Source organism: Benincasa hispida, chromosome 9 (genome assembly GCF_027475165.1).
Source record: "Benincasa hispida cultivar pf3 chromosome 9, pf3_genome.v1.1, whole genome shotgun sequence".
NCBI classification, from domain to species: domain Eukaryota; kingdom Viridiplantae; phylum Streptophyta; class Magnoliopsida; order Cucurbitales; family Cucurbitaceae; genus Benincasa; species Benincasa hispida.
In genome coordinates this window covers 76356207-76369921 of record NC_143486.1, presented here as the reverse complement: position 1 = coordinate 76369921, position 13715 = coordinate 76356207, and the positions used below count along the sequence as shown (strand labels likewise).

Below are 13715 nucleotides of genomic sequence, written 5' to 3'. Positions count from 1 at the left end.
GACATTAAGTGGTTTATGTTGTCTATCATTCATACCACTACCAATGTAAACATATGTTTTCTTAGATATGTTTAGTTGGGGGCTACTTACAATTGGTGTTTTGATATTTCTTTTACAGTTGGTGTTTTTATCATTCATAGACTTCTTACACTTGATTTCATGCTTTAGTATATAAAAAAGTACTTGATAGACAGTGATAGACACTATCACTGTCTATCATATTTCATGGTTTGCAATAGACTGTGTATATCGCTAATAGACAGTGATAGAAGTTTACCGATGTTCATTGAATGATAATAGTCAATGATAGAATACAGACTGATAATTGTGTGTTTAAACAGGTGGAATAGGGACATGAACATCAAACAATCATGCAAGACCAGAACAAGCATTTGAGGATAACAATATGCATCTCATTAGATGTAATACAACTATAAAAAAGCAATTAGATGTATCTCATTAACGAACTCAACTTCACGTCGGTTTCTGTCTTATGTCTCGTGAAGTTTGTCTTGTGAAGTTACTTCATGAGATAAACTTCACGAGAAATGAACTCAATTTCATGCCATTTATGTCTTTTGTCTCATGAAGTTCGTCTCGTGAAGTTATTTCACGAGACAAACTTCATGAGAAATGAAGTCAATGAACTCAACTTCACATCATTTCTGTCTTTTGTCTCGTGAAGTTTAACTTCACGAGACGAACTTCACAAGAAATGAACTTAACAAACTCAACTTCACGGAATGAACTTTATGAGACAAATAGCACGATCGAGAAATCACGATGCCGTGGACAAGGAAGAAGCCATAGTCGGACGTGTGCAAAAAATCAAAGAAAAGAATCAAGGAAGAATCGTAGATCTACACGCACAGAAAATCGAAGAAGAAGTTGTACCATGGTCGAGGAAGAATGTCTTCGATGAAGAAGGGAAGAAAAGGTCGACGATGAGGAAGAAGGCCAAGGAAGAAGAGGTCGATGATGAAGAATGTCGAGGAAGAAGCCGTAGATGAGGACACACGGATTTCAAATTACAAGGATATGTTAGGAATTTTGAAAAAAAATGAGAACTTCGCTTCCTTTGACAATTTTTTTTTTTTGCTATAAATTATAAATAATTTTCGTTTTTTTCCTATTTATAAGAATCTAAAAAATTTAATAATAATATTAATAAAATAATGCTAAATTATATATAAATAAAAAAAATATCCTAGAACTTTGCCTCTAATTTTAAAAATGCCCTTATTCTTGTAAAGTTGTAATACAACACTTACCTTTAATAAATATTTAAAAAAAAAAAAAACTATTAAAGTTGAAATCCATTAGAATGCTTGAGGAAAAATCTACATGGTGGTGACTAAAACGCTTTTCATTCAACATTCTAATTATAAAGCAAATTGAGCTATAAAATTATCATTAATCAGAAACTCAAGTTGCTGAAAATACACTTCATCACTGCCAGTTCGAGAAACAGAAATCAGTTAATAACCAGTTCAAAACAACAAAATCAATTATTTTGTTTATTTTGTTTTAGCTAATCAATAACTCACATATATGAATCGTGGAGAGATTACTGAAAGGCAGCGAAAATGTATCATCTTGTATCTTTGAGAATTTCAGTGAAATAAAGAAAGGTTCATATATTAGAAGTGGATATAGGTCTCCTATGGCCGAACCACTGTAAACGATATGCTCATCTTCTTCTCTTCCTTATGCTTTCTTCTTTGATCTGAATTACATGTACGATTGAAGCTTGAACTGGATGATTTGTCCCCAATCTTTTCTTCTTCTTCTTCTTCTTCTTCTTCGAACTCTTCATTTTTTTCCTCGAATTGCATGTGACTTCTTTGTTGTTGTGTTAAACACACTGAAACAGAAAAGTAAAGAGAGTAAATGTGAGATAAACATGCAAGATTGTGGTGAAGTAACATGTGAGTGTATAAATTCTACACATGGCTTGATTAACACTAATTGTTTTATTATTATTATTATTATTATTTACTTCAAGGCCAATTTAAAATTTTTATGGAAGGTTAAGTACAATATTACAACTTTTGAAAAATAAATATATGAATATATTGTTTTTTTTCTTACAATGAACAAAGTATGAAAATTATGAGTACTCTTTAAAAAATAATTTACCCATAACATAACAAATTGAATTTTTTTATAATATAAATTTTATACTGATTGAGTTATGCTAACGTTGACAAGATTTGTAACGACCCGACCTTTTTTAGTATTCTAATAAGAGTCGTTACTCATAATTACACGTTTACATTCAAAATATTTTGACCATTGAGGAAAATAAATTTCATTAAAATAATAAACAAAGTTTTCCAAAATAAATAACAAATAAGTAAAACCTTTGTTCGGGACCCCTAAAATAATGAAAAATAAAAAACTTAAACAAATAAAATTTTGACCAACATTGAGTTTCAAATCAAAACTTTTAAATAGCTTGAAAACGTAAATTGAGCGGAAGCGATTTACATGTCCCATATGGCACGATCACAGGTCCCTCTCGTCACCCGTCGGTCCGTTCCCATCATTACCTGAAAAACATAAATTAAGAAAGGTTGAGTATAAAATACTCAATAAGTGATCCCATTACCGGGATCAGGCTATGCATCCACGAGCAAAGAAAAATAGCCCGTGGCTCATACAGCTACATCAGTTTTTTATGATAAAAGGAAAACCAAAATATGTACTATCTTGCCTTGATACGCATGTTTAGCGGCCCGTAGACACACCGTCAAACATGAAAATAATATGAACGTGACCCCGTCGACTCACGTATGTCTAGCGGTCTGTAGGCACACCGTCAAACATGGAAATAACATGAACATAAACCTGTCGGCTCACGCATGTCTAGCGGCCCGTAGGCTCGCCGTCAAACATGAAAATAACATGAACGTAAACCTGTCGGCTCACGCATGTCTAACGGCCCGTAGGCACACCGTCAAACATGGAAAAATAACATGAACGTGAATCTTTCGACTCACGCATGTCTAGCGGCCTGTAGGTACACCGTCAAACATGAAACTAGACTCGTAGGTCCTCTGAAATAAAACATGCATCAAGGCGAGACAGTAAACTGCTCTATTGGTCTATTCATGCACCACATACATAATATCAGTACTGATTAGAAATTCGAACATGCTCATAATACTTATAACTATCATGCAAGAAGTAAAACATAATGACAAAATTATGTTTCAAGAATCAATTAGTTAACTTTATAATTCTAGACTAGGTCGTCTGGCACAAAGGCACCGATAATAGTACCACTTACCTCGACTTGGTAAAAAACGCAAAACAAAATCTCCTTAAAACTTCTTTAGCACACTTGAATCAACCTAAAGTTGTGGTTTGGTCTAAGAATTCCAAAATTTGATTCAATTAGCCAATCTGATCAAGAATTAAATCTAAAATCAATAACTTAATTTTTCCACTATTACTCTTAATCCAAAAGATTAACCAACCAACAACTTACACAAAACTTACCGATCTTTACCAATTTTCTGCAAAAAGAAAAATGGTCTCTAGCTTGATGGTCAATGCCTCAAAAATTTCAAATCTTGAATCTAAGTTTCACACCAAAGAGAGGTCACTAACTTAACCCAAAATCAAATGAGTGAATTTCACCTCCCAAATTATAAGGAAAATAAGTCTAACCCAAGGTTTTTCTCAAGATTCCGGCAAAGATCGGGCAGTGGCGGTAGATGGCGCGTCGGCTCGTGGATACTATAGATAGGCAGCGGGTGTTGCGACAAAAAATGTTTAGGCTAGCGGCTGGTAGCGAGGATCTTGCATGAGGAGGGTTTGCGAGAGTGGGAGAGAAGGGGAATTTCTAGTTTTACAGATTTTATTCAGTACAATTACGAACAAACCATATCTTTCAAACAACGATCCAACCGTTCAAAATGAAACTCATATGTCTCGACTGATTGAGCACGATCCAACGGTTCAAACTCAGTAAATCGACAATTTTGTGAAAGTTGTCGCTGAAAAACCGAATTGCTTTCTCCCCAATTTTTTTTTTGTCTCTTTTCACTCTCATTTAATTTCGAAAAAATCTAACTCTTTTATTTTTTTCCAAATTTTTAAAAGATAAATAAAATATTTTATCACAATATCTCCAAAATCTCCAAAGATTCTATTAAATTTATAAATCAATTAACTTTTCAAATTATCTTAATTTAGGCTTCAAAAACCAAAATTAAATGGCATAAAATCCATAAATTTGATACAAATTAAATCCTTCCAAATATTTAAATTAATTCAAAACCACATGAAATTAATTATCTCTATAATTTTTTTTTAAGTTGGCCCTAAAATCCAAAATCAAAGGGAAACAAAATTCAATATTTTCAAGATAATCAGTTCGAATATCTAATCAATTAAATTCAATTTAATCAATAAAATTTTTTCAATTATTTCAATTTAACCCCAATTTTCCAAATGAAAGGGAAATTTAAACTCAATAATTTTAGATAATTAACTTAAATTTTTTCTGAAATTCGGGATGTACATTCTTCCCTCCTTAAGAAACTTTCGCCCTCGAAAGTTCAAGTCCTTAAAGGCTCGTGATACTTAGTTCTTATCTCATCCTCATGTTTTCAAATTGCTTCTTCAGACCGATAATTCTACCAAAGAACTTTTAATTAGCACTAACTCCACGTTTCAAAAAGTCTTCACCTCCTACCATGAATTGTATAACTTATCTGAAACAATATCATGTTACTTTCTAATCTTAAAATAAACACATACACCATTTAGACCCTCCTATGCACGAGTCTGAAAATCTCACTTAAATGAAGCTCTTGAAGTCCCCATATACTGTAGAGCATTTTCATTCCAAAATACATCACCATAACCTCATAATAGCTGTAACCATTACCTGATGCCAGTTTCTAAGATAAAGACCTTCATGATTGCATACATCTATATTGAGAATGTTCACACTCCATAGAGTGGGCCACCTCACTGTCCATGCAACAAAAAATATATCTCTCATGGCATCTCAAGTCCAGGATTCAGAATTCGGATTCGGCACCTAATTCCCTGACAATCCCCTGCAACCGAGATACGCTATCATATTCAATCCGTATAGTTGATACAAAGTCGCATGAATCATCTTTCTTTCCTAATAAACAAAGCTGGTGTCTCCAAGGCAAAACATTAAGGCACATATGAAACACTTTGCTAAAGTTCTTGTATCATGACTTAGGCTATTCCAACTCTACTAGAGTCCTTCTATGAGGAGCCTTAAGGATAGGAGTTGCCCTCAACTCAAGTTCATCTCTAGTGCTAGGGGTCATTCTGGGAGATCAAATTTACTCAACCTTAATACTCATATAGCTTGTTTTTTATACTTGGAGCTAGATTACTTTCACCTTCAAATCAAATCGATGGCTTCATTAATTCCTTGTTCTAGATATTCGTGTCCACAATCAAAACCTCTAAACCTTGCTAATACCTTTCAACGTCTTTCCCCTCTTTAACGAGGCCTTACCTCTTCCATTTCCATAGTTTCTAGCAACTATTGCTACTAAACATCCTTTCATAAAACGTTATTTCCTCGATTCCACTATAATTTGAAGAAGATTGCTAAGCACTCTTCCAACGCGTGATAGTCTAGCTTAATCAAATTCTCATGCTAAAACTGTGTTCCATGACCAATAGCTTAGGTAGGATATCCATTCAACCAACAAATACTAAGATCCATAGTTCCAAATAGTAATGAGATTGTTCATACCAACTCTAAAGGTTCGTAAACACATATTTCCTATCTTGGAAACCAAACCAAACCTTTGTTCTTAATCTCAAAACATTAATTCCCTTCACCTTCTTAAAAAAACAAATATATAATATATATATTATATATATATATATATATATATATATATATATATATATATATTTTTTTTTATCAAATACTTTCATTTTCCCTCACCTTTATCTTTTCCAAGACCAATAAATCCAAGATGCTCTTTCCACTTTCCTAGTGAAATATATCTATATCAAAATATGTGACTGTTTGAATCCCTTTCTACAGTCTACAATCCAACAACCTAAGCAAGCTATTTTTTTTTTCCCGAATAATGCCTACTGTAGTTCAAAGTTCCAAATGGTAATAAGAGATTCCTTCTTTACACTAAAACCAACGCCTTGTATCCACCCATATCATGTTTTAAAATCCAAACCATACTTAACTATTTGGGAGTCATGAACACATTAATTTCCATTTACCTCTCCAGATTATAAAAATAAAAAAAACCTTTCCTTAAATATTTTTATTTTTCTTCATATTTATCCTTGCTTAACCCAACAACTTGAATGTGTACTTTTCACTTCAAGAGGGAAACATAATCCCTAAACCAAGACATATGACCCTCTATAACCTTTTCCATAAATCTAAAATTTCATTCCAAATTTGGAACTATAGTAGGGTATCCCCGCAAGATAACATTGCTTTTAAACTTCAAAACGTTTATCCTTCCTCTTGGTATGGTTAATTAAACTTGAACCTTTTCATTGCAACAAACACATAGTTCAAACCCAAGCACCTTAAGAATTTTCAATCCAATAACTCGATTTCTCCCATCCAAAAGGCAACTATAATTTCAACCATCTTGGCATTTCTCGACCAATTCTTCTAACCTAGGTCTTGTAAAGAGTTCCTTATACTATCGCTTTATCCTCCATCTAGTAATTCTTCTTCCTTTCAGGCATGTTACATAAAGAACCAAAACACCATACATTACTCGCTCCACCAACTTGAATACCATGAAAGTGATCATGACCTATTAATCCTTTCAAAATTTTTCTTGGAACATTTTGACTTTAACATCTAGTAATCCTTAATAGAATTTATAGTCTCTTCTTCACCTATTTCTTATCTTATAAAGAAACTTTAATTTCGTAACTAAGAACGTGTGCCTTGTGCTAAAGTTCCTTGTAGCACCACTAGTTTTATTCTCGTAATGCAAAACTTAATATTATTCCCCAGTGAATTTCCAATTCACCTACCTTATTTTATAGCTTAACCAAATACATCCATTTCTTTCTTTCATGTCATAAGTGCATAACACTTCATAGTTCTATCAGGTTTCAATATCTCAGAACAGAAACATATGTCCGTTTCTAACAGTCCTTCCATGAATTAAACTAACGCCAAATGGCCTTATTATGATCCTTCTTTCTTTCCATAACACAAAAACCAAATAGCCATCTCATACTAACTTCTTTTAGGTTGTTAAACTAGCAATAACAATCAGTTAATATATAAAGCTTAGACATGAAGGCTTTTAAACACATCTTCCATAAAACATTTAATGAAAGAAAATACCTGGCGAGGACGAAGGATTTATGAATAGCCATAAAGGACACAAAACCAAGACTTACATTGTAAGTCAGTTTACATAACCTAAAACTTATGCTCTGATACCAATTGTAACGACCCGACCTTTTTTAGTACTTTGATAAGGGTCATTACTCGTAATTACAAATTTACATTCAAAATATTTTGACCATTGAGGAAAATAAATTTCATTAAAATAATAAACAAATTTTTCCACAATAAATAACAAATAAGTAAAACCTTTGTTCGGGGCTCCTAAAATAATGAAGAGAAAAAAAACTTAAACAAATAAAATTTTGACCAACATTGAGTTTCAAATCAAAACTTTTAAATAGCTTGAAAACGTAAACTGAGCGGAAGCGATTTACATGTCCCATATGGCACGATCACAAGTCCCTCTCGTCACCCGCCGGTCCGTTCCCATCATTACCTAAAAAACATAAATTAAGAAAGGCTGAGTATAAAATACTCAGTAAGTGATCCCATTACGGGATCAGGCTATGCGTCCACGAGCAAAGAAAAATAGCCCGTGGTTTATACAGCTACATCAGTTTTTTATGATGAAAAGAAAACCAAAAGTATCTTGCCTTAATACGCATGTCTAGCGGCCCGTAGGCACACCTCAAACATGAAAATATCATAAACGTGAACCCGTCGACTCACGTATGTCTAGCGGTCTGTAGGCACACCGTCAAACATGGAAATAACATGAACGTAAACTTGTCGGCTCAGGCATGTCTAGCGGCCCGTAGGCTCGCCATCAAACATGAAAATAACATGAACGTAAACATATCGGCTCATGCATGTCTAGTGCCCCGTAGGCACACCGTCAAACATGAAACATGAAAATAAAAGTAACATGAACGTAAACCTGTCGGCTCACGTATGTCTAGCGACCCGTAGGTACACCGTCAAACATGGAAAAATAACATGAACATGAACCTTTCGACTCATGCATGTCTAGTGGCCCGTAGGCACACCGTCAAACATGAAACTAGACTCGTAGGTCCTCTAAAAAAATATGCGTCAAGGCGAGACAGTAAACCTCTCTATTGGTCTATTCATGCACCACATACATAATATTAGTACTGATTAGAAATTTGAACATGCTCATAATACTTATAACTGTCATGCAAGAAGTAAAATATAATGACAAAACCATGTTTCAAGAGTCCATTAGTTAACTTTATAATTCTAGACTAGGTCGCCTGGCACAAAGGCACCAATAATAATACCACTTACTAAAAAAAAGCAAAACAAAATCTCCTTAGAACTTTTTTAGCACACTTGAATCAACCTAAAGTTGTGGCTTGGTCTAAGACAAATTCTAAAACTTGATTCAATTAGCCAATCTGATAAAAAATTAAATCCAAAATCAATAACTTAATTTTCCACTATTACTCTTAATCCAAAAGATTAACCAACCAACAACTTACCCAAAACTTATTGATTTTTAATCTGCAAAACGAAAAATGGTCTTTAGCTTGATGGTCAATGTCTTAAAACTTCCAAATCTTTAATCTAAGTTTCACACCAAAGAGAGGTCACTAACTTAACCAAAAATCAAATGGGTGAATTTCACCTCCCAAATTATAAGGAAAATAAGTCTAACCCAAGGTTTTTCTCAAGATTCCGGCAAAGATCGAGCAGTGGCGGTAAATGGCACGTCAGCTCGTGGATACTATAGATAGGCAGTGGGTGTTTCTGTTGGACGAAAAAAATTGTTTAGGCTAGCGGCTGGTAGCGAGGGTTTTGCATGAGGAAGGTTTGCAAGAGTGGGAGAGAAGGGAAATTTCTAGTTTTACATATTTTATTCAGCAGCAATTACGAACAAACCATAGCTTCAAACAATGATCCAACCGTTCAAAATGAAACTCCATATGTCTCGAACAGACTGACCAGATTTTAGCACGATCCAACGGTTCAAACTCCGAAAATCGACAATTTTGTGAAAGTTGTTGCTGAAAAACCGAATTGTTTTCTATCTTTTTTTTTTTTTTTGCCTCTTTTCACTCTCATTTAATTTCGAAAAAAAAATCTCAACTCTTTTATTTATTTATTTTTCAAATTTTTAAAAGATAAATAAAATATTTTATCACAATATCTTTAAAATCTCCCAAGATTCTATTAAATTTATAAATCAATTAACTTTTCAAATTATCTTAATTTATGCTTCAAAAACCAAAATTAGAGGGTATAAAATCCATCAATTTGATACAAATTAAATCTTTCCAAATATTTAAATCAATTAAACCACATGAAATTAATTATCTCAATTTTTTTTAAGTTGGCCCTAAAATCCAAAATCAAAGGGAAACAAAATTAAATATTTTCAAGATAATCAGTTCGAATATATAATCAATTAAATTCAATTTAATCAATAAAAGTTTTTCAATTATTTCAATTTAACTCCAATTTTTCAAATGAAAGGAAAATTTAAACTCAATAATTTTAGATAATTAACTTAAATTTTTCTGAAATTCGGGATGTGACAAGATTAATACAATTTAATCACATGTTTATTTCCGTATAACTTGTTGGGTAAATAAATTCACATGGATTTATTACATATATGAATTCCATTATATTGCTGGAAATTTTGCGAAACCGAGTTAAGATCACGGCAAAGGTGGCCACGTGTTAATGATCCAATGGCCCACAACGCGTAGCTTTTAATGAACAAAAACCATTGCCTATCTGGAGCTGTACCCGCAAGCTCTGCCCGAACAAAAAAAATAAAAATCCATAAAAATAAGAAACTGCCGCTAGATCTTAGCCGGCTGCCCCTGCCCCCCTGCCCGTAATTTCTTCTCCGTCAAATTACTCGTCTCCTACATTTTCTTCAAAAAAAAAAAAAAAAAAAAACCTAAACCCCCAATCTCTCTCCGACAACTGCCTTTCATTTTGGATTTCTCTTCTCATTCCATCAATTTCAATTCATTTCCTCTCTTTTTCCTTCCAATTAATCTCTCCTTTTGTTCTAATTAACTTCCCGATTCGTTTGATTGCTTCGTTGTACTGGAGTTTACAGCTCTAATTTCCCACTAAAATGCTATAGATTCATGTAGTGTTACTGAGATTTGCTTGTTTGATGGCGTCGATTCGGAGGACTCTGTCGCCGGCGTATCCCGATCGGGTTTATCCCAACGGAATCCCCTTTTCAACTTCTTCTCCATCTTCAAAGCTTCTTTCTAATACTAAATACTCCTCTCCTTTCTCGTCTTTTGCCATTGGAGCGCGGAGATTTATCTCTGGTGCTTTCTTTGTCAAGCCTCCCCGTAAAGGTAGCAATAGTTGGCGACGGGCATTCTTTAGATGCTGTGTGTTTTTCTTGCTTGGCTTCTTGCTAGGTATGATGCCGTTTGGTCATGATGCCTACGACATTCGTAGCCATGACTTCTCTTTCGAGATCAAGCCGCCGCATGTGAACGCGCAGTTCGAGAAAGATAGTCATGGTCAGGTTTGGCGAGAGGATTCAGTTGTCGATTCAGTTAATTTGTCGGTCAAGCCGTCTCCGGAAGTAAATTTGACTTTCAATTCAGTACCGAAGACGCAGTTGATTGTGGTGACACCGACGTATAATCGTGCACTTCAAGCCTATTTCTTGAATAGGCTGGGTCAGGCTTTGAAGCTTGTGAATCCTCCATTGCTATGGATTGTGGTGGAGATGAATTCAGCGTCGATGGAGACTGCCGAGATATTGCGGAAAACGGGGGTTATGTATAGACATTTGGTTTGCACTAAAAACATGACTGACGTTAAGGATAGAGGAGTTCATCAAAGGAATGCGGCTTTGCAACACATTGAACGCCATAAGCTCGATGGGATCGTTTACTTTGCCGATGATGACAATATATATTCGTTGGAGTTGTTCGATAGCCTGAGAGATGTTAGGTAATTGAGACCCATTATGATGAGTATTTTCTTGAATTTATAGACCTAAAAATTCGATATTCTTTGGTTATCGTATGAAGGCTCGAACATTTTTCTATCTATTGGTTGCACATTTGTTGTCGATTTCTATCTGTTGCTTCAAAATTTGAGGACTATTTGATTCGTCCGTTTCATTCATAATTACATTTGCTCTTAAATTTTGTATTTTTGTGTATTCTTGGATTAAATTGTGCGTTTTTATTGCCTTTGTCATTATGGCAGTTTTTTCGCTGCGAAAATAGTGCATGTAATCTCGCACCTATATGATCTTACCCACATTTGGTTGCTTAACTAATTTTTGCGTATTTATATGGACATCCAAATATTTCTGTCTACGTTTAAATGGACTGAAATGTTGACCGAAAGTGACGCAGATTAACAACCTCTTCATTGTTAATGTTTTCGCAAGGCAATTTCTTGTATCAATGACAGAATTTTCATGAGCTTAACCAGTTTTCTTTCTTTTCGTGAATCGAATTTTGTACCGATATACTTCTGCTTTTCGTATGGTCTTGTTTTCTTTCATTTTTATTCAATTAAGGTTGTTTTTATCATATATATATATATATATGTACTCCCACTTACTACTATGATGCCTTCTCCTTATATTATGTTCCCTCAAAAGGATAATTAAATCATATAAGTTTATATAGTATGGCTCATCCTTCCCGTTACATCACTTCACACCTCCAGTAGCTGTCATTTGAAATGTTTTAGATGTTACTCTTTATTACTTAACTCATAAGCTTTTACAATCTGAGGAAAAAGCTACATTCTTGGAATACTGTTTCGGCTTCCCTCCTCTCATTAGGCTTCCAATATTGTTTATTTTTCGTGAGGAGATGTTAATAGTTAGAATTAGGAGATATACAAGTTTTCTTTCTTTTATTTGATAGTTTGAGCTGGTTTTTCTTTTGGGAGACAACCTTTTATCTTACCAGAACAAATTTTATATTTTCTTTACATGACTGGGATTTATTGTTCAAACTTATAATTTCTGTTTATTTGGAAGACTCCTTATCTTATTATACTTATTTTTCAGCCGCTTCGGCACTTGGCCTGTTGCTATGCTTGCACAAAACAAAAACAAAGCGATTCTTGAAGGTCCTGTATGCAATGGAAGTCAAGTAATTGGATGGCACACCAATGAGAAAAGTAAGAGGCTTAGAAGATTTCATGTTGATATGTCTGGATTTGCTTTCAATAGCACCATCTTGTGGGACCCGAAGAGATGGAGACGTCCTACTTCAAAACCTATTAGACAGTTAGACACTGTGAAAGAGGGTTTTCAGGTATTATTATTATGTGCCCTTTCCATAGTTTTGGTTGTTGTCATTCGTATGAATGGTTTATCAATGCTATAATTTCATCGTTGCTGTCCTTCTCTTTGGCAGGAGACTACATTCATAGAGCAGGTAGTTGAAGATGAAAGTCAAATGGAAGGTGTGCCTATTGGCTGCTTAAAAGTAATGAATTGGCATCTCCATTTGGATGTTCCCAATTTTGTTTATCCCAGCGGTTGGGTGTTTCAGAAGAATCTTGATTATGTCCTACCAATCAAGTGATTAAACTTTGCCGTTGCAGTTTGAAGCTTTAGAATTTTAGACAGGTACCATCTTTTTTAGAAACCAGGTTCTTGCAACATTTTTTTTTTTTTTAAATCTATGCTCATAGAATTTAGGGTTTGATCCTGGTTATATAAGTTGATATATCTAAGGAATTCTCAAAATTTGAAGTTTCCCTATAATCAGGAGGCAGAAATATTAAATGTGGGAGGAAAAGAAACTATATTTTATGCGATGATACTAAATGCATATAGCTTCATCTCGAATTTCATTTCAGTTATACCATTGGTTAATAGGAAAGAAAGTTCCAATAACAATGACATAGAATCTTCGCTTTCCTTTGATGGCAGTTTGATCCAAATCTGAATTTTGGTGGCTTTTAACTCCCCGATTGGATCGTTGCTTGAATTGGCGCTGCTGTTGGTGATGAAGAGTTCCATGGCTAGCTTGGCTTTCAACACAAAAACATACACGTTTATCATTTTTACTCGTAAGAATTTTCTTGCATATTCTTTAACAGAGATGAGTTTCGTTTAGCTGTAGAGTTTTAGTGCTTACTTTGGAGAGTTTCTTTAATTTTTCAATCTTCAATTGTTACAGCAAAACCTTCCAAATAGTGTGGGGGCAGGGGACTATTGTATATCTAAACTCTGTATCTGTTGTAAAACCAGTTGGTGACCAATTCAATGGGGCCTAATCAAGTAAGGCCACTTTCTTCTAAGAGTAAGATAGTTCGCAACATTTTTATTCCCTATCACTTTCGAGGAACGGGTTCGCTCCTCTTCCTAAATCATCCACCCTCCAGATGGAGGGACAGTTTTGTTCTGAGAGGGATCCCCCCCTCTCCAGGAGAG

The 13715-nt window shown here is 34.4% G+C and overlaps 1 protein-coding gene across 2 annotated transcripts; it reads left to right on the top strand.

Annotated features, from left to right (window-relative positions):
- The first annotated feature begins 10079 nt into the window (after positions 1-10079).
- On the top strand, positions 10080-13582 carry IRX9-L (Nucleotide-diphospho-sugar transferases superfamily protein). Of its 2 annotated transcripts, XR_005484347.2 has the most exons (5): positions 10080-11257; positions 12339-12588; positions 12691-12905; positions 13212-13351; positions 13462-13582. XR_005484347.2 is itself a non-coding variant. In XM_039043674.2 (4 exons), exons 1-3 carry the CDS (start codon positions 10455-10457, stop codon positions 12859-12861), a joined length of 1224 nt encoding a protein of 407 aa, XP_038899602.1. In that variant the 5' UTR covers positions 10080-10454; the 3' UTR covers positions 12862-12905; positions 13212-13582. The 2 variants fall into 2 exon arrangements, 1 of the variants encoding a protein (XP_038899602.1); XM_039043674.2 differs by having other exon boundaries at positions 13212-13582.
- Positions 13583-13715: the final 133 nt, after the last annotated feature.

Coding starts and splice junctions, on each gene's coding strand:
- IRX9-L (XM_039043674.2), top strand. CDS start 10,455: ATGGCGTCGATTCGGAGGACTCTGTCGCCGGCGTATCCCGATCGGGTT. Junction 11,258..12,338: donor GATAGCCTGAGAGATGTTAG/GTAATTGAGACC, acceptor CTTATTTTTCAG/CCGCTTCGGCACTTGGCCTG. Junction 12,589..12,690: donor CTGTGAAAGAGGGTTTTCAG/GTATTATTATTA, acceptor TCTCTTTGGCAG/GAGACTACATTCATAGAGCA.